The following is a 21,919-nucleotide window of genomic DNA, read 5'->3' as shown; positions in this document are numbered from 1 at the left end:
AGCCTTAGAAGACTTCAACCCCTTCAATGACTTGGAGGTCTGGTCAGCCTTGTCCAAGGACTCCTGAAAAATCTGGCTTCAATAATCCTCTGTCCACCAACTTCCTTAGTCTCTCAATAAAACCCTGCTACTGAAGGAATGGCAGAGCAATCCTCCTGGAGGTGAACTGGCCCCAAGCAATAGACTCGATTCACATGGGTGTCCATGATAGACATCTTCTGTCCGCATTTTGGGCACTTTTTAAAACCTGATTTTTGCTTCTTCTTGTGATCAGCCATACTAGGAGCAACACCACAGTAAACACTAATGAAGACAAAAAGATTACTGTATAACAAAGCACACACAAAACACCGCAAACTCTAACTGCTATAAACAATTCTGAGTTATCAGACCACTGAACAACTATCAAGCTAATCATAATCTAATATCTAATTATATCTGTCTAAATATATTTCTAATTTCCAATATCTAAGTACACTACTATCTAATAATAAGTTAAACACACACACTATTAAGATTAATCTTAAACGGGATAGGGATTAATCACTAAGTCATGGCCAAAGGCCTAAGAGAGCAACCGCTCTGAAAAGGACAAAACTCGTCAAACTTCTGATAAAGAAAAAGCAAGCAAAGGCTAACTAGCCCAATAAGCAGTACAACTGTATAATTAGTAATACTATTCATCTGTAAGCAGAAAAATTAGGAAAAATAGGAACATGTCACAAGGTGGCTCGAGCTCTCCGACCTCCGATCTTTTGCAACAGCAGTGCTAAATAACTATACAGTATAGTAGATGTCACAATGCAAAGTACTGAGTTATTTACAAAGGATGTATACAAACGGTTGATTTAATTTTGAGATATAAATGAAATGAGTGGTAAGAGTTGAGAGAGATGGGCAAAAGGTGGGGTGGATGAAGATAGTTATAGTAACAAACTAGGGTAGATCAGAGGTATACTAGAAGAGTGGGAAGAAAGAGATGTTATACTTATCCTGGAGCTGTACAGCAACAGAGCCAGAATGTTGAGAGGTATTTTCTTTGTGATTTGAATGTCTCTTAGTTTTGAAGAAGCCTGAGAGCACGTGGGAGGGTGTTCCAGGAGATTGCTGAGAAAAGTGCATTAAACAAACACCAGCTTAAATATAAAGTTGCCATTTTTGCCTTTCTTGATATAGATAAAATAGTGGCATCAACTTGTACTACTAAGACTCAAAAAATTGTTTAAATTAGATTACAAGGAGAAAAAAAAGATCATTAATTTTGGGGCCAATTAATTCTTATGAGAAAAATAAATATTTTCAGTTGGTATTAAGTTTCCACAAGATAGCAGCATCAGACATTAGGCTCTTATGGTGGAGTAATTGGGGTAACCTGCTTATTCTGTTTAGAAAAAAGTATATATTTTTTCAGTGTGTATATAATTTATATTTAAGGAATATTTTGGACATTTAATTAAATGTAATGGTAGGATTATTTTACTTTGCTGGTTCGTATAATCATGTGCAAAAAAATTGGCATTTAAATGATGTAAATTTGTAAGCATTAAAAAAGCCTGTGGGTAGGTAAAACCACTGTCTGGTTGTTCTGTAATAAAGGAGTTCCTAACTTACACATTTTTGAGTTCTGGAAGTGGTTTTGGGCAATAGACGCACAAACATACTTTAGGACCATGGCACATTACTTGTTCTTTTTCTATAGGGTCTCTGTTTGAGTTTTATCTTCCTTACTAATACAGTCTTTGTTGTAGTTTGTGTGTCCATTTCTTTCTGTACGTTTTGTGATAGTTTGTTCTAGTTTGCTATTTTTAAAACTAGTTTATCCATGTTCTATGTATGGACATAAGTTCCCTCTTCAGGATCTTCACAATCAGTGTGTTTGTGTTTTCCATCTCTGTGGACTGGAAATTTGTAAGGGTTTGGCCCTAGCGCAGTAGTGGACAGAAGAGTACATTTTAATAAAAAGCTTCCTACCCCCAAATGTGAAGGTTTTCAAGACTAAAAAGTTTATAGAAAAAAACACTTGAAATCCAAAGACTGTGATCCAGAGAAGAGGCATGTGGATCCAGACCCATTTCCCTTGGTTCCCTAGCATTAGAAGCATGATGTTTTGTTGGCCTTAAATCCATCTTGCATGTTTTCTCCAGATCTGGACATTCCGAATCTTATCTTTTTAGACACTGCAGTACAGGAACCTTTGAGTGAGAGATCAGACTTGAGAGCGATCTCAAGGAAGCTAAAATACCTACAACTGTAAAGTTGTTTTTATTAGAAATGGTAACAACTGTTTTGTGAATTTATTCTTAGACTCCATTACAGCTCATATTTTTGCAGTTTCGTTATACATTCCCATTTGTCCACAAATTGCAGCAAATCATGCTGATTTGTTGAAGGAGTTCTTCCTGCACTTGATGCTACCTTTAAAAAAAAAATCAATTCCTGTGCCCTGAATTGTCTGCTGGAAAAGCTGACTTTACTCCCATTTGAACCAGCAAGGTATTTGAATATTAACTGCATTTTCTGGAAATACATTTATTCTTAGTTGCAGTCACTTAATTTAAAAAGATTTTTTTTGTTTTGGAAGCACTGTTTAAATTGCCTTGCACACTGTTCCACTATTTGTGTCTCAGAAGAAAAAGATGCAATTCATTTGTCAGAACAGACTCAAAACACTCTGTTCAACTGTCTGTCTTTGGCCCAAAATAAATAAAATCTAGATGACACCTCCCTTATACCATAGATGTCTATAATTGTTCAATACACAGTTCAGTTGTTATACCCAAAATATATCAGCCTTTTTAGGAAAAAAAGATGAATTTTATTTCCTTCAGGAAAGTGTGAGGGCTTGTGTTGGCTAACTGGTTTATGGATTTTAGCAACCTCTATTTCCACATTTATGCTAGTCATTTTCCATATTTTGACATTTAGGGCTACTGCTACCTTAAAACCATTTCACGTCATTGTTTTCTGCAAGACTACAGTGTCATGCTGTGTCTTGTGACACTCTGCTTGTGGTAGTGGAATCTCTTCATTCCTCATTTATGCTATATTTTTCCCTTCCTTATTGGGAAAGGGGGGAGTTGACAAGCGTTGTGGGGCACAAACATGCTGGCTGAAAGTGCATCCTGAACTGATAACCCTTTGCTTATTAAAATATTTGGTGTCATCTTAGAAACATTTCTTTCTTCCTTTAGAGAAGGAGAGTACATTTCTTTCTTTTGCATCTTGGCATTTAATAATTGAAGTCTTTCAAACACCAGTATTGTTAGGATTGCAGATAGAAAATGTAATCGCTGTGAGCAAGGAAATCTGTTTTGTGTAATTGTTTTAGGACTTCATCAATTTTAAGTATTCCAAGTTGTGTTTTAGATTTTGTTAAATCTGACTTGCAAGTTTCTTTTTTTTTTTTTTTGTATTTAACAGCACATTGTGGACTACTACAGTTATCCTTCCAAGAAGTGTTCCAGTTCAGTATCGGTATTTCAGAGCTCATATACTAAAGTCAAAGGTATTGCTATTTCATTCATTTTTGTAGCAGTTGTAATTGTACTGAATTGTAACGTACTGTTCCGTTAACTCTTCATTTTCAAAAGAAACCTCCCAAATCAAAAGCTTACTCCTTTCTGTATAGTAGCATTTTAACAGTGCAGAGTTTACCATCTGTAGCTTCATGCATGCCCTGTTTAATTTAGTATGATATCTATCTACTGGGAAATTCGTATGGCAAAGTATTAGTAAGCCCATGCTATTTTAATTGTTTTGTCCCATTATCATTGAATGTGTAGCCCTACATTGCCCTTTTGACCCATTTTGATCTTTCCATCCTAACTGATGAAGCACCTCAAATCACCGCCAAGGTAAAAGCCCTCCTTGTTGGAATGATTGGCCTTTTGATGATTCGTATTCCCATAGTGGTGGGAGGCTAGAAAGACAAGCAGCAGGCTGACTACTTTTCTCTTCTAACAAAAATGTTTGTCTTGTACCTGTATTGTTTTTGGCATTATGATTAAATGTGGATTGCCTCCACACCCTCAGTCTGCTCAGGACTAGTCTTCTCTTCTTCACAAGTGGATGCTTCTGTTTGTTGGAAAATCCATTTCCTTAATTCCTCCTCCCCCCAACCAAAATACTAGTGCTCATTATTAGCTGCTGAACCCTAGCCTTACTGCTAACTTCTCAAGTGCAACATCTGCTTCTTTTACATTAACCCAGTGTCTTGCAGTCAGGGCTGCAGTCTCTACTCTGATGTATCTAAAGCTATTTATTTAAACTTTTATTAGGAGTTGTAGGGAAATTTTTGATTTTTGTCCACTTGCTCTCATTTATTTTGAATGACTTTGAGCTCTCCTGCAGGTCTGTTATCTTAACACAATGATGAATAATGTAGAAATAAATGTTAACTGTATAAATATTGCGTTAAGGACAAACTGCCAGTGGTAGCACTGCTTGATATAGACTGATGAAATCTAACAGTTGGTGTAGAATTAAATAACTAGAGTGTTGGTTTCCATTAGTAACCAACATGCCTCTTCAGTCCTTTGATGTGCATTTTCTCTTTGTCATTTGACAGATTATATTAATTGGTAGGCTGCTGACCTATAAAGCCCTAGGATTTTATATCCAGTCAATACCTCTGTGCATATATAGTTCTATTAGTTTTACAGTAATGCGGTATTAGAGTTTTGTGAAATTCATCTCAAAACTGGAGTTTCTTATGCTGTCATGGAACCGTGTGGGTTGGGGGTTGGCATAATGGTTAATGTGTTTACCTCTCAGACGAGGTATGAGGTTTGATTTTTCTCTGAGAGATTGGCTAGGCTTAAAATGGCCCGCAAGAACAGCTAGCCTAGTACTTGCCTACAAACCTATATCCCTTGAAATTGTCTTCTTAATGTGGCAAGAGTTTGGACAACAAAGGATTTGAGATGCACACATTTTGGCTAACAGGTTAAAGGCTGGCTGACTTAATGATTTGAGCATTCTTAGTAATGTTTTATTTGTGGTGGTGTTATTAATTTGTTTGTTGCTTTTTATCCAGTCAGCAATTTGAATTCATGAAAACTGCTGTAGCAGTTAAAACTGAACTTTTTTGGGGGACTCTTGCAGCAGTATAATATATGGGTTTACTTTTGCTTTTCATCCATTCAGTACTAGTCACTTGTTTATTTTTTCAAGTAGTTGCTGTGCTCTGTTAGTGCATAGCAGTATTAATCTTGTGGTAGTGAGGCTCTGATATTGTTGGCTTGCACCATAGTAAATAAATTTGCCCCAAACCATTCTTATTTCTTATTGCTACTTCAGAACTGTGATTATTGTTTCAGTTTCACTTTGAGATTTGTTTTATCTGATTTTCTTTAATTTTTTGGATGGCAGTATAGTAGAAAAACATTGTTTACTAGGTTTATTCTAGTATAGTGCCTTTACTGGTGTAGTTCACCTAATTATGCAGTAGGGTTAATGTTATTCGTTCAGACTTTTCCTTAAGCATGATTTTTGTGGGTAGCAGGAGTTATAGTTTACAGGAACATATGTTATTGGAAGCCATGGCTACTGCATGAAAAGTCTTAACAAAAAAAAAAAATTGCTATTGTAGAAACTTGGGGGGAGGGGGGCAGTGTTTGCGTGATGTTTGTCACAGGTAGCAGTGGTTGTAAATGTTGCATTATATTCTTGCATCCCCTTAATATGTATTTGTTGTTTGGCATATTATTGTGTCTGTATAAATGTTTTGTTCATTTCGTATGTGATCCTTTTCATCTTGAGTGTGCATGTAAGTGGCCCTTTTAGATCAGTGCACTACCCTGATCAACAAATATAAATAAATAGTTTGCACAGACAGGCTTGCCATACTGCTGCTCAGCAGTTGCAGCTGGGTAAAAGAAAGTCAGGTAAAGTAGTGTAATTTTAAGGACTGATGAAACACAAGAGGTGGAACACCATAGATGTTCATCATATTGATCACCACTGCAGTAAACTTTTGCCAGGGATATAACAGCTGCCCAGCTTCCAAAATTTCAGAACACCTTCTGCATGTCCAAACTGTCAGACAGCTCAAGCTATGCTGACTAAAACTCAAGTTTAGGAGTCAAGCCCTTCATTCAGCTGAGCTGTACTGCCACAGAACAGTATGCTCCTCTAAGGCTTTAGAGGATCAGTGGTTGACTTTTGGTGTTCCTTTGCTGGGCATCTAAGTTTCCTTTGAGGAAAAGCCTTCCGCTTTCAAATAATTGGTTGTTTTATTCCTTTCCTCTTCAGGAAAACTATTTTAGAACCAGAAGTTGTGTGTTTTAACTGACTGCCGCATGGCTGTATTGTACTTTTGAACAGGAGCACTATTTTACCTGTCTGTTTAAAAGTTGTTTAAAGTAACTGAAAAACATTTTTTCTGTGGAGAAATTGTTTAAAACACCATGTCAAATCCAAAAAGTAAAATTCAAGTGCGTTTTACTGTGTTTTTCTTTTCTGTGAAAAAGTGTCTTTTAAAGACTTTCAGTTTTTACCGGCGTTTACTGCTCCTCATCCCCAGGAAAGAGGCACCAGATGTCCTTCAAGGATGCATCTGCAGTCATAACATATGGGTTGTCCTGCCTCAGGCAGCCCTTCAGTCGGCCGGATTCCAAAGTCTGGGTCTGGCCTCGGCTGATGTCGCACTTTCCTCGACGTCAGAGTGTCTGGGGTATAAAAGCATCAGCTGACGCCATTTTCCCCAGTCTTTCTTGCCGCGTGGTGCCCGAAGCAGAAGCAGTTCGCAAGTGCCGGTCGGTCAGCTCCTGTGTTTCAGCTACCGAAGACTTCAAAAAAGCTAAGTACCCCGTTGGGGACTCTTTCTTGCCTCAGCCGATGTCAGATAAAGTAAATAATTGTTTAACTTGTGGGAAACAAATACCTCATAAGGATTTCCACTCTTACTGCCTCCCTTGCTTAGGCCCAGACCACGATGTCTCGGCCTGTTCAGCCTGTGCTTCCTTCAACCGACGAACTCTTAGACATCGGTCGGAGTTTGCAGAGGAATTCTTTGGGGCTAATTTTGCATATACGATGCTGTCGGAGACTCCGACTTCACATTTGGTGAGAAAACATAAGGACAAGGACCGACACTCGCGGCCTGCGGTTTCGGCTGAAACCACGGTTAGGCCTACCGCGTGTGTCTCGGTTTCGGCCGAAACCGAGTCCTCGGTACTTCCTTTAACTGAATCCACTCAACCGACCACCACTGCCCTGGAGGCCCCGGCTGAGTCGGCTACTGAGCTACCTACTGAAACCAGTGTCCAGGAAATGTCCGACACCATTCCTTTGGACAAGTCTACTCCTGCACGTGGTGCAGACCCCCTGCTTCCATGTCCATTAAGGTTTTTTCCAGGGCTAAAGCTGCTAAACTTGCTAAAGCTTTGCCTCCCAAGACTACCTCTCAGAGACCGTCTTCTAGTTCTCAGATCCTCAGCCTTGCAGAGGATCTTATCTCTTTAATTAGAGGTTCTCAGCCTCACCCGGACAGGGGCTCTCAACCACCACCAGACGAAAGGCCCAGGACTGAGCCCTCTGACCAGCACTCTTCAGATGAGTCTACGGATGGATCTGTGTTGTCAGATCACCAGGAGGAGGCTTATTCAGCCTACGAGGATTCTGATGCTGAAGAATCTATCCCTTCGGCCTCCCCTCCTGAAGAGTTTTCCTTTGGTGAGACACTACACTCTGAGAGAACATTTTCAATGGCAGGGTCAGGAATTTTCTGATTCTAGAAAGAGATTAAGGACCTTTTTACATTTACCTCAGCATAGGCCCTTGGCTATACCTCCTGTTTTGAATGTTATTGATGATGTGTACAATGATGTTAGTACAGCCCCTGATTCTCTCCCTCCGGCTCCTGCCAAACCTGATAGATACTACAGGGTCCCAGATTCTCATCTACCTCTGTACAAGGCCCATTCTGCAGACCCAGATACTATTTCTCAGGGCCCAAAAGGGGTTGCAGCTGCCACTGCCAAAAATCCTCTACCTTCTGAAAGGGAGTCTAGAGCTTTAGAGAGATGGGGAAAGAAGGTATATACTTCTGCAACTCTTTCCATGAGGGCATTAAATTGTCAATTTCATATGATACAGTACCAAGAGTATTTGTTAGATGAATTGCATAAGAAGCTTTCCTCTTCTGAACCCCTTGACCGTAAATCCCTTCAGGATCTGATACATAACTCACAGCAGGTTAGTAATCATTTTTTGCAGTGTGGTTATGATGCACTGGAAGCTTCATGTAGGTCAGCTGTGACTGGGGCAGTTATTCGTAGGCATGCCTGGTTGAAGGAACAATCTTTACCAGACCATGTTAAAGCTAAACTCCTGGATGCTCCAATGGAAAAACAAAAATTATTTGGTTCCTCGGCTCAGGAGGTCTTAAAGAAGTTTGAAGAAAAGGCAAAATCTGTGCAAACAGTTAAGGACTTTCTGCAAGTACAACCACTGAGATTCAGCAGAAACTGGCCTACTAAGAATTGGTCCTTTCCAGACTCGGACAGATCCCAGAGGGCCAGGAACAGGCGTCCCAGAGGTAGAGGGCAAGCTAGAGGCTCCTACAGAGGCCGTCAGTGGCAGCCTACCAACCAGAGAGGTAGTGCAGGGACAGCAACAACAACTACTACACCTGGACAGACTCAGTGACTTTCCTTTGATTCCTCCGACCAGGGCTCAATTGGAAGCACCATTGGGCGGAAAGCTTTCTTTATTCTCAAAAAACTGGCATTACATTACAAGGGACACATGGACACTGCAAATAATAGACAAAGGATACAGGTTCCACTTCCACACTTTGCCAAGAAGAAACGGAATGCCAAGCCTGCCACCAAATCAGAGGGCAGAGGCTTTAGAGCAGATCAACAACTTAATACAAATGAAAGCCATAGAAAAGGTACCTCTTTCAGAACAAGGCCAAGGATTTTACTCCAGATTATTCCTTGTTCCAAGAAAAGAAAATCAATGGAGGCCTATTCTCGACCTGTCCGCACTGAATACTTACCTCATTGTGCCAAAATTCAAGATGCTGACCCTACAGCAACTTCTTCCCATGCTGGGCAAGGAGTCTTGGCTGGTGACTCTAGATCTCAAGGAGGCATACCTGCATGTCCCTATTCGACAAAGTTGCAGAAGACACCTCAGATTTCTTGCAGGATCAGAGCATTATCAATTCTCAGCATTGCCCTTTGGCTTATCTACTGCGCCCAGAGTATTCACGAAATGCCTGGCATCAGTAATTGCACACTGCAGACTTCAGGGGATTCAAATCTACCCATATCTGGACGACTGCCTTATACAAGCGGACAACAAGAAAAATTTGATAAAGGACTTGGACTATGCCATCCACCTATTACAGGCCTTGGGATACACAGTCAACATCCAAAAATCAAGACTTGTTCCATCCCAAAGGATAACCTTTTTGGGTGCAGATCTAGACACAACCACCCAAATGGCCTTCCTCACAGAAGAAAAACAAAAACAACTTCTGGATTACTTCTTGAATCTGACAAGACAAACTCAGCTAACTGCAAGGAAAATCCTGCAGGCCCTGGGTTACATGGCATCCTGCATAATTCTGATTCCACAAGCCAGGCTGCATATGAGAAAATTACAATGGTACCTAAGGAGTGTATGGTCTCAGCACAGTCACAGTTTGGAAACTTTGATACCAATCATTCCTTGCCTTCAAAAGGAATTTCTGTGGTGGGCTCAAGCCTGCCAGTCCAACAGAGGGTTGCCTTTCAACAAACCAAAAACAAAACAAACCATCACCATGGACGCTTCAGACCGAGGATGGGGAGCACACATGGAGGGCAAATGTATCCAAGGCCTATGGTCTCAAGGTCAGCTGCGCATGCACATAAACCAAAAGGAAATGCTGGCAGTGATACATGCAATCGAGGCTTTCAAACCTTTCCTCCATCAAGGCCACCTGTTAATAAGGACAGACAACACCACAGTCATGTGGTACATAAGCAAGGAGGCACGCATTCCTACCCTCTATGCAGGCTGGCCATGAATCTATGGGAACTATGCTTGAAACTCAATATCCAACTACAGTCCCAGTTCCTGCCAGGGAAAGAAAATGCACTGGCAGACAGCTTAAGCAGAGCTACCATGGATGCACACGAATGGATGCTGCACCCAGACATCTTTCTACTCATAACACAAGCATGGGGAAAGCCGGAGATAGATCTGTTTGCCTCGCCCCACAATCATCAACTGAAGACATTCTGCTCAAGGACATACCACCCAGAAGCTTGGAGGGTGGACTCTCTCTCTTTCAGCTGGAAAGATCTAAAAGTCTATGCCTTCCCACCTCTCCCATTAATGTCCAAGGTTTTACTGAAGATCAGGGCAGAACAGCCAGGAGTGATTCTGATAGCTCCAGACTGGCCAAGGCAGCACTGGTACCCACTATTGAGGAGCATGTCACAGACGAAACCGTGGCCTCTCCCCCTATGGCCACTTCTTCTGACGCAGAACAATTTCAAGATCATGCATCCCAACTTGAAAACATTGCAGCTAACTGCCTGGAAAATTCCATAAACCCCCCTCAAGATAACTTATCACAGAGAGTAAAGGACATTATTATGGAAGCGCGCCGGCCTTCCACAAGGAAGACATACTCAACAAAATGGAAAAGATTTCTCATTTGGAACACAACAAAAGGCTTAGATGTGACAGTGGCGAGCATGGCACATATTCTGGAATACTTAGCAGAATTGTTCCACAATGGCCTGTCCTATTCTTCCATTAAGATTCATGCCTCAGCAATTTCAGCAGAATGCAATGTTGATCCACCTATCTTCTCGCATCCTCTCCTCAGGCAATTTCTGAGAGGAATCAAAAACATCAATCCTCCAAGGAAACCACCTTTACCTACTTGGGATCTCAACTTTGTGCTGGAGAAACTAACACTTCCTCCTTTTGAACCAGCAGCATTGGCGGATCTACAGTTTCTGTCTTGGAAAACTGCATTCCTTCTGGCCATAACTTCAGCAAGAAGAGTATCTGAGTTACAAGCTTTAATGGCAGTACAGCCATTTCTTATCTTCCATCAGGACAGAGTTTCATTGAGAACCAATCCTACTTTTATGCCAAAGGTGGTATCTAGGGTATCCTTGAACCAAGCTATTCACTTGCCTACATTCTTCCCAAATCCACAAAATAAAGGGGAAAAACTTCTACACACTCTGGATATACGCAGACAACGACGCTACTACTTGGACAGAACTAAAAGTTACAGAAAGACTGACCAACTCCTTGTAGCATATGCTGCTGGGGTACAAGGAAAAGCAATTTCCAAACAGACAATTTCAAAGTGGATAGGAAATTGCATTCGATTTTGTTACTCCTTTCATGGAAAGACTGTTCCTGCAAACATTAGGCCTCATTCCACGAGGGCCACAGCCACCACTACAGCCTTCCTAAGAGGGGTGGCTACCAAGGACATTTTAGAAGCTGCTGCATGGAGCTCCGTGCATACATTTGCCAAACATTACAATTTACCTTTATACTCCAGATCCAAAGCAGGTTTTGCTACAGCAGTCCTGCAGGGTATCTTAACTACACCATCCTTTTCTTAGTACCTCCTCCCCCAGATTGGCTATGGTATTCTACCCATATGTTATGACTGCAGATGCATCCTTGAAGGACATAGTACAGTTTTGTACCTACCATAAATGTAGATGTCCGATAGGTATGCATCTGCAGTCAGGTTTACCCTCCCTCCTTCCCCTCTGTGGTATTCCTAGGGTGCTTACCCCTCCATTAGCTAGTTGGGGGATCTATTATGGTGTATTTGTTTGTATATATATATATATATATATATATATATATGTATATATTTTGGAAAATGTTTGGAATTTATTGCATTCCTCCAAATTTGGCTTTTCTAGAGGGCACCTGGCATCTGGGGCAAGAAACACTGAGGAAAATGGCGTTGGCTGATGCTTTTATACCCCAGACGCTCTGACGTCGGGAAAAGTGCGACATCAGCCGAGGCCAGACCCAGACTTTGGAATCCGGCCGACTGAAGGGCTGCCTGAGGCAGGACAACCCATATGTTATGACTGCAGATGCATACCTATCGGGCATCTACATTTATGGTAGGTACAAAACTGTACTTTCTGGCTTGGCTATGGAAGAAACTACCACTCCCATGGTCAGCCATTCTTCCAGCCACAAAAAGAAAAAGTTCAGCAAACAGCTTTTGCCACCACAGCAGGGTAGTACTTTGCCTCAGCTGTGGGTGGGTGACTTTGCTGTGGCTATTTGTTGTAGTTCAAACCACTCATCATTCACTCCAGATCCCCTCTGGTGCAGCACCTACAACCAATGTGGACCAAGGGTTAGCCACAGTCTTTGCAGTTGTTGGAGTCCCTTCAGCGGGCAAAGGAAATTCACTCTTGTCCGCCCTGGTAGAGAGAAAGGGAAGCTTCTCTGTTGTGTCAGAATGCTGTGCTGCTCCCTGGGGAAGCTGCTGCTGTCATTAGTAAAATGGTTGGCTCCAATTTTCCTGTCAAAAAAAAAAAAAAACAGAAAACTAAGCATGTATCTACTCCTCAAATTTCCTCAGACAGGAGTAGTTTACTGGGTTTGGCTCTGGGTTTAATTCTGGCAAATGATCCTTCATGTAAATTAGTTTCTGTTAAAAGAAAGGGAGATACCTCTTAACCTGAAAATATTGAAGATTCTGAATCCATACAGCAAAATGAAGGGACAGATGTAGGGATGTTCATCGTGCATACAGCTGCAGTCATAACAGATGGGTTCTCCTGCCATCAGGCGGGTCTTCGGTCTGCCGAATTCCAAAGTCTAGGTCCGGCGTCGGTTGTCGTCGCCTCTTCCCTGACATCAGAGCGACAGGGGTATAAAGGAACCAGCCGATGCCATTTTCTTCAGTCTTTCTTGCCGCGCGGTGCCCAAAGCAGAAGCAGTTCGCAAGTGCCGGTCGGCCAGCTCCTGAAATAACGAAAATTTTGAAACCGAAGTCTTCTTGAAAGCTAAGTACCCCGTTGGGGAAACTTTTCTTGCATCAGACCGATGTCAGACAAAGTTAATAATTGTATTTCTTGTGGGAAGCAAATACCGCATAAGGATTTCCATTCCCTCTGTATTCCTTGTTTAGGCCCAGACCACGACGTCTCGGTCTGTCTTTTTTGTGCTACATTCAACAAATGCACTATTAAGCGTCGGGCGGAGTTCGCCCAGCATTATTTTGGCAAAACATTTAACTATATTATGTCGTCGGATACTCCGACTCCAGTTTTGTCTAAAAAGTGCAAAGATAAGGACAGACACACGAGGTTCGCGGCCTCTACCGACACCACGCCAAAACCGACTACACGTGGTCCGGTTCTCAGCTAGGTGCCTACGCAGCCCCTGACTACCGACGACACTTCATTGGCGGTGTCTCCTGTGCCCGAGGTCGCAGGCTCCTCAGCCCACACCCCGACTACAGATACCGAAGCCACTCTTGGCGTTGAATCTCAAAATGTGGACAGGTCTGCCTCCTCTCAAGGTGTCTTCAGACCTTCCTCTTCTTTTTCCATCAAGGCTTTCGCTAAGTCTAAAGCAGCCATGCATTCTAAGAGACAAGCTGCACAGGGCCCATCTCCAGGCCCCATGCCTAAAAAACAGATGCTTAAAATGGCTGAGGATTTAATTACTCTTATTAGGGGTTCTCAACCCCCACCGGACAAAAGGCCCAGAGTGGAGGAAGAATCCCCCTCCTCTGATCAGGGCTCCATTATTTCAGAGCACTCTAATGATCAGGAACATTCTTACTCCCCTTTTGAAGACTCTGATACAGAGGAGTCCATTCCTTCTGTATCCCCCCCAGAGGATTACTCATTTGAGGAAACTTTGCTTACCTTAAGGGAACACTTCCACTGGGAAGGCCAAGATTATTCAGATTCCAAGAAAAGGCTTAGGGAATTTCTCTTGCTACCTCAGCACAGGCCTCTGGCTATACCTCCTGTCTTGGACATCCTAGATGATGTTTACTCGGAGGCCTGCCTTAACCCGGATTCCTTACCTCCAGCCCCAGTCAAGCCTGACAGGTACTACAGGGTTCCTGACTCACACCAATTTCTATACAAAAGCCATGCTGCTGACCCAGAAACGATCTCACAGGGACCCAAGGGAATTAAGGCCTCCACTGCTAAAAATCCATTACCTTCCGAGAGAGATTCCAGATCCTTAGAAAGGTGGGGAAAAAAGGTATATACCTCGGCTACCTTATCCATGAGGGCCTTAAACTGTCAGTTCCATATGCTAAAATATGCACCAAAAAACGCGGCAAGGACACTGCTATTCCTTAAAATCTTTATTGCACATAAACACAAGATGAGCGCTTTCGGGACTTCTCCCTTCATCAGATAAAATTACAGTAAAACAACCCCTTCTTTTAAACTGGTGTAAAAAGCTGAAAAAAGAAGTAGCTGAGCTTCAGAGTAAGCTGGGAAAAGACTATGTAGATAGAAGGAGCACAGAACGCTTGCATCAATTGTATGCCACTTTTGCTAATAATGATGAACGTTTGAAGAAGCAAAAACTGGGTAAAATACAGAGAGACTTTGAAGATTTTACCAAAGGTAATATCTTCGTTTGGCCCAGAACCAATGGAGTACAGTCGAAAAATATTCAGCCCAATGGTAATGTACGCAGATGGGAGAAAGCACGCCAACAGGTTAGTGTGAGACGGAATGCTAGTGTACTGTTGTAATGCATCAGCAAGAGGCAGAAGTATTTCACGCAGATCCACCAGAACCAAGTACAGTTAGCGAGCAGGTCCAGTTGACTTTGCCAGGGACATCGAAAGAATCTCTGCCAGATAGAGATGACAACAATTTGCGACCAGCAGAGTCTATTACCAACTCGGCCTCCATTACTCATTCCACGGAAGAATCAACAGTAACCTGTGCTACAGCAGCTATGCCGATGGATGACTTACTATCAGGAGAAAGCAATATGGGGGCACGACCGAAAACACAACGGGGGAAACAGCATTTTTTGGAGATGCTGCCAGCACCTATGAAGAAAAAAGGTGCATGGAAAAGGTCGTTAAGCGAGGACTGGAGTGTGGACACAAGGAGGAAAATGTTGGACTGACTAATAATGTGGACTTTGGTGTTGTTTTTAATTTATCTACATATGTTTTAAATAATGATGAGTTAGCAGTACTTAACAAAGGGCTTACCTTTGTGCCCAGCAATAGCAGTGTATATAATGAAATAGTAATGGATATCATGCTTTTCTGTCGCAATGTAGCTCTGAAAATGATGTATGGGGATAATGATAGAGGTAATTTGACCTTAAAGAAACCGAGTAGTTTTGTACCACCACTTACACCCACCCTGAATTTGTTCATTAGGGGATGTGAACAAGATTTGATAAGATACTTCAATGAAGGAGATACCAGCAGATTTTACAATCTTACTCAAACACAGAGGACAGCATTGCAGGGTTTATGTAATAATACAGATTTAACAATAAAACCGGCAGATAAGGGTGGGGCGGTTGTTGTGCTAGATACAACCTGGTATAATAGTAGATTGAGAGAACTACTCCAAGACGAAAACACATATACCCAGATTAATCCATTGGGTGTGAGACAAGCCATAGATAGGGTACATCATGCCCTGCAAAGGCTGAAGTTTGAGATGAGAATTACTGATGATACTTTTGACTTTCTTTGGTTAGAAAAAGCAGTCACGCCTGTCTTTAAGGCACTCCCTAAGATTCATAAGTCCCTGGTTAACCCACCCCTGAGACCCATAGTTTCAGGGAGGGGGTGGGTGACTGAGAATATCTCTATATGGTTGGAACATCAATTAAAATCCTATGTTGAAGGGATTGAGAATATTTTGTTGGACACAGGTGACTTCTTGATGAAGTTGGGTAGGGTAGATTATATGGATAAGAAGGGTAAGTTATTGATGGCCTCCCTAGATATAAACAACTTATTCACAGTCATTAACAATGAATATGGAGTGGATATGTTAAGTACCCTTTTGAACGACCTAGGAGTTACTGAGGTCAAGATTAGCCTAATAAAGGAACTTCTGCTATTGGTATTGGAGAACAATATTTTCATAGGAGCAGAGTCTATATATAGACAGGCACAGGGGATAGCCATGGGCACCCCTTGTGCCAACACATATGCTAATCTAGTCCTTACCCAATGGGAGAAAAAACACATATTGAGTAATGATGCATGGAAGGGATATATAAAGATGTATGTGCATTTTGTGGACGACGTCTTTATATTATGGAATGGAAATTTGAACATGTTACAGAAATTTGTGAGTTTTTTACATTCGACCACAACATTCTTTAGATTCACTTTAAAAGCCTCCTTTGATTCTATAGATTTTTTGGATGTAAACTTAGCACAGAGTGTAGATGGTTTCACATCAAAACTATTCAAGAAAGAATGTTGGAAGAACACGATACTGTCATATGATAGCATGCATCCACATTATACATATTTGAACATTGTACAGGGGCAGGCGAGTAGGATCTCCAGGTTATGTTTGGATAATGGTGATTATGACAAAGAACTAGCTACACTTAAGGGCTGTTTACAACAGAGGGGTTATCGGGAAGATAAAGTGGATAAGCTGATAAACACCAGCAAAGGCTTTAGGGAAAGCAAATATAAACCTTGGCTTAGACACACTCCAGCCCAGATAGACAAAAATAAAAGACCCACAGTTGTAAGGAGTCCCCAGTTAATGTTTACCTACTGTAGCAGCATAGGTGATATCTGTAATGTTGTACAGAATAACTGGAACATTCTGACTAGTGATGAAGGGCTGAGTGATATAGTAGGTTGTAGACCTAACTTCAGATATAGAAGAAACAAGAATCTGAAGGGTTTGTTATGCAAAGAAAGGCTAAGTAGTCAAAATACAGTGGCAACAATAATGACGGGCACACTCCCGTGTGGGAGGTGCAAAGCTTGTGGCCACATTAATAAGAAGACTAATTTTGAGCATCCTGTCACACATAGGCAATTTGTGTTAAAAGGGAGGGCTACCTGTCGAACGACGGATATAGTTTATCTAGCTGAGTGTAGCCATTGCCCTAGTTTTTATGTAGGGAAAACTGACCAGATGTTAAAGACAAGGATATTACAGCACCTATCTAGCATTAGGAATGGGGATGTGCATAATGCTTTGAGCAGACATATGATGGATAATGCAACACACAAATTCACTTTCAGGGCTATAGTAAACATAAGGCTTACCACTAGAGGGGGTGATGTGAAGCATTTGACAGAATTAGCAGAATCCAGATGGATCATTGAGCTTATGGCCAATCGTACACCAGGTTTAAATGATGTGATACCTGTTAAGCCCACCCTTCAAAAAAGGCGGGCTTTTTACTGAATCCTATTGGATATGCACTAGTTTAAAAGAAGGGGTTGTTTTATTGTAATTTTATCTGATGAAGGGAGAAGTCCCGAAAGCGCTCATCTTGTGTTTATGTGCAATAAAGATTTTAAGGAATAGCAGTGTCCTTGCTGCGTTTTTTGGTGCATATTTGATTTTGGAATCGTAGGCTGGACTTTGGTATAGTACTCAACTTTTTTGCTTTGTTTCCATATGCTAAAATACCAACAGTTTTTGTTATCACAATTGAAAAGTAAAATGTCACAACCTGAACAACCAGACTTGAAGGAGTTGCAGGATTTGATGCATAGTGCAGAACAAGTGGGTAAGCATACCTTACAATGTGGTTTTGATGCTCTAAAGGCCTCATGTAGAGCTGCTGTTACAGGATCAGTCATACGTAGACATGCCTGGCTCAAAGGAACAATCCTTGCTAGATCATGTCAAAGCAAAATTACTAGATGCCCCTCTACAAAAGGATGTATTATTTAATGCTAATGCTGAGGAGGTATTAAGGAAAATGGGGGAAAAGGCTAAATCAATGCAAACTGTGAAAGATTTTCTACAGGTACAACCCCCACGTTTCAGTAGAAATTGGCCTTCCAAAAATTGGTCCTTTCCAGCCACGGACAGACCCCAAAGAGGTAGATACAGGTGCCCGAGGGGCAGAGGACAATCCAAAGGATCGTTTAGAGGCAGACAATGGCAAGCTCCTACACAAAGAGGTGGTGAGGATAACTCGCAACCATTCAGAAAGCAAGCCCAATGACTTTCCCCTTTGCATGCCAAGCAAGACTCAAATGGCAGCACCCTTAGGAGGAAAACTGGCCTTATTTTCAAAAAATTGGCATATTGTCACAAAAGACAAGGGATCCTGGACATTATAAACAGAGGCTACAGATTCCATTTTCACACCCTTCCAAAAATGAGAGGCATGCCAAACCTACCACACAATCAAAGGGCAGAGGCACAAAGGCAAATTACAGATCTCATAGACATGAAAGCTGTTCAAGAGGTACCTACGCATGAACAAGGTCAAGGTTTTTATTCCAGACTATTCCTGGTACCAAGGAAGGGAAAAGATTGGAGACCTATTTTGGACCTTTCCATCCTAAACACATTTCTACTCGTACCAAAATTCATGATGCTCACTCTACAGCAGCTTCTTCCCATGCTGGGCAAGGAGTCTTGGCTGGTAACATTGGACCTCAAGGAGGCATACCTGCATGTCCCAATCAGCCATAATTGCAAAAGATACCTCAGATTTCTTGCAGGTTCAATCCATTATCAATTCTCTGCATTGCCCTTTGGCTTATCTACTGCGCCCGGAGTATTCACGAAATGCCTGGCATCAGTAATTGCCCTACTGCAGACTTCAAGGGATACAAATATACCCCTATTTGGACGACTGCCTGATCCAAGCGGACAGCAAGCACATTCTTCTGAAACATCTGGCTTATGTAATAATGTTGTTGAACTCTCTGGGATACACAGTCAACAAAAAGAAATCAAGACTAATACCCTCTCGGAAAATAATTTTCCTGGGTGCCAACTTGGACACAAACACCCAGATGGCCTACCTCACGCCAGAGCAGCAGGGGCAACTAACTCAATACTTCAGAGGACTAGCAAATTGCACCAGGCTGACTGCAAAGAAAATCCTGCAGGCTCTGGGATTCATGGCATCTTGCATCTTGCTAATCCCATGTGCAAAGCTGCATATGAGGAAACTTCAATGGTACCTGAAAAACCTATGGTCTCAACACAGCCACAGTTTGGAAACAATAATACCACTAATTCCATGTCTTCAAAAGGAATTCCTGTGGTGGACTCAAGCATGCTAAACAAACGCAGGTCTTCCATTCAGCAAGCCTCAAGCAAATCAAGTCATCACAACAGATGCCTCGGACTATGCCTGGGGGGGCGCACATGACAGATCGGTGCATTCAGGGCAAATGGTCCCAAAAAGAAAAGCACCTTCACATCAATCAAAAGGAAATGCTAGCAGTAATAAATGCTATTATAGCTTTCAAAGACCTTCTGCAACCAGGTCAACTATTGATAAGAACGGACAACACCACAGTTATGTGGTACATAAACAAACAGGGAGGAACACATTCATACCCCCTATGCAGACTGGCCATGTCACTTTGGAACATGGCGATGGACTTACAAATCGAACTACAAGCACAGTACTTGCCAGGCAAGGAAAACACGCTGGCAGACAACCTAAGCAGAAATATGACAGATCCACACGAATGGAAGTTGCATCCAAAAGTTTTTACAGAGATAATCCAAGCATGGGGAAGGCCAGACATAGATCTCTTTGCCTCCCACAAAAATCACCAATTGACAAAATTCTGCTCAAGGATTTTCCATCCAAAGGCCTGGAGAGTGGACGCTCTCTCTTTCAGTTGGACATCAATGACAGTTTATGCCTTCCCACCTCTTCCTCTGCTGCCCAAAGTTCTATTGAAAACCAGAGCAGACAGACCAAAGATGATTCTCATTGCTCCAGACTGGCCAAGACAACACTGGTACCCACTCCTGAGGAGCCTGACACATTCCCCACCATGGACCCTGCCACTAATGCCTCTTCTTCTGACTCCGCACAGCTTCAAAACTCTTCACAGTCAGCTAAAAACACTCAATCTAGCCGCATGGAAGATTCCTTAGCATCACAGCAGACCCTACTCTCCAAGGAGGTGCAGGATGTCATTTTGGAGGCCAGAAGGCCGTCAACTAGAAAAGCTTACTCCGCAAAATGGAAACCGTTTTGTGTCTGGAATGAGAAAAAGGGCCAGGATCCTGGAAAACTGAATTTACCTCAAATACTACAGTATCTAGCTGAGCTGCTAAGCAGTGGACTTTCATTCTCCTCTATCAAAATCCATGCCTCAGCCATTTCTGCAGAATACAACACTGATCCACCCTTATTCTCTCACCCTCTCTTAAGACAGTTCCTCAGAGGGGCTAAGAATCTAAAACCCCCAAAGAAACAACCAATACCTGCTTGGGATCTCAATTTCATTCTGGAAAAACTGACCTTGCCTCCCTTTGAGCCAGCTGCCTCATCAGATTTGCAATATTTGTCCTGGAAAACAGCTTTCCTTCTGGCTATTACCTCAGCTCGTAGAGTTTCAGAACTACAAGCTCTCATGGCTGTGCAGCCTTTTATCATCTTCCATCAGGACAGAGTCTCCTTACGAACCAATCCGTCCTTTATGCCAAAAGTGGTGTCCAGGGTAGCTTTGAATCAGGCCATACGCTTGCCTACCTTTTATCCTAATCCTCAAAACAAAGGGGAGAGATTACTACATTCCTTGGGCATCCACAGACAACTGCGTTATTATTTGGACAGAACAAAGCCTTTCAGAAAATCAGGACAGCTCTTTGTGTCCTATGCTATAGGAGCTCAAGGAAAGCCAATTTCCAAACAGACAATCTCAAAATGGATAGCCCACTGCATACGTTTTTGCTATTCTTTTCATGGCAAAACTTGTACCTACAGGCATCAGATCCCACTCCACAAGGGCCACAGCTGCCTCTGCAGCTTTCCTCAGAGGAGTTCCTACCAAAGATATTTTGGAAGCAGCCACTTGGAGTTCTGTGCATACCTTCTCCAAGCACTACCACCTACCATTATACTCCAAAACTAGAGCAGGCTTTGCCACTGCAGTCTTGCAAGGCATCCTGGCTCCTCCTGGTTCCACCTAGTGCCTACCACCCTTTTCTTAGCTTTGGGATTCTACCCATCTGTTATGACTGCAGCTGTATGCACGATGAGCATAGTACAGTTTTGTACCTACCATAAATGTAGATGTTCGTACAGCTGCAGTCCAGGTTTCCCTCCCTCCTTCCCCTCTTGGGACAGGCCTATTGGCTAACACCTCCTCATACAACCTGATTGGGGTATACTTTTATGGTGTATTTGCTTGCAACTATTGTATTTTGATTATATTGCATTGCTTTATTACACAAATTTATGTATTGCCTTCCTTCTGGGGGCACCTGACATCTGGGGCAAGAAAAACTGAAGAAAATGGCGTCGGCTGGTTCTTTTATACCCCTGTCGCACTGACGTCAGGGAAGAGGCGACGACAACTGACGCCGGACCTAGACTTTGGAATTCGGCCGACCGAGGACCCGCCTGACGGCAGGAGAACCCATCTGTTATGACTGCAGCTGTATTAGCACTCGAACATCTACATTTATGGTGGGTACAAAACTGTACTTTTTCTCCTCAGATTTCTCATTCAGACCCAGAGGAGAGCTCAATTTCTGATTTTTCTTGTGTGGGAGAGGGGGGTTCTCTTTCTCTGAAAGTATTGCTAGAAACTGTCAATGTTTTCATGGGGAAAGCACTGAAGTTTCTGTCTTCAAGTTGTTATGGAAGAATTTCCAGAATCTGCACCCATTCCTCCATTTGTGATACTTTAGAGAATGTGTGTCACTGCCTGCGTTTCTCCTGATAGTCAGCCGGCTGCCTTTAAAAAGGCAGATAGGATGTATAA

General features: G+C 42.2%; 1 protein-coding gene across 1 annotated transcript in view; it reads left to right on the top strand.

Annotated features, from left to right (window-relative positions):
• The window catches only part of GPCPD1 (glycerophosphocholine phosphodiesterase 1), a 1,148,488-nt gene that overhangs the window by 305,890 nt on the left and 820,679 nt on the right, over positions 1-21,919 (top strand). The window contains exon 4 of the mRNA XM_044056397.1: positions 3,421-3,505. Within this exon, the coding sequence (XP_043912332.1) occupies positions 3,421-3,505 (85 nt within the window). The remainder of the gene's footprint in view (positions 1-3,420; positions 3,506-21,919) is intronic.

Source organism: Protopterus annectens, chromosome 1.part2 (assembly GCF_019279795.1).
Source record: "Protopterus annectens isolate FY-2018-M chromosome 1.part2, PAN1.0, whole genome shotgun sequence".
Classification (NCBI taxonomy): Eukaryota; Metazoa; Chordata; order Ceratodontiformes; family Protopteridae; genus Protopterus; species Protopterus annectens.
This window is presented reverse-complemented; position numbering and strand designations above follow the sequence as displayed.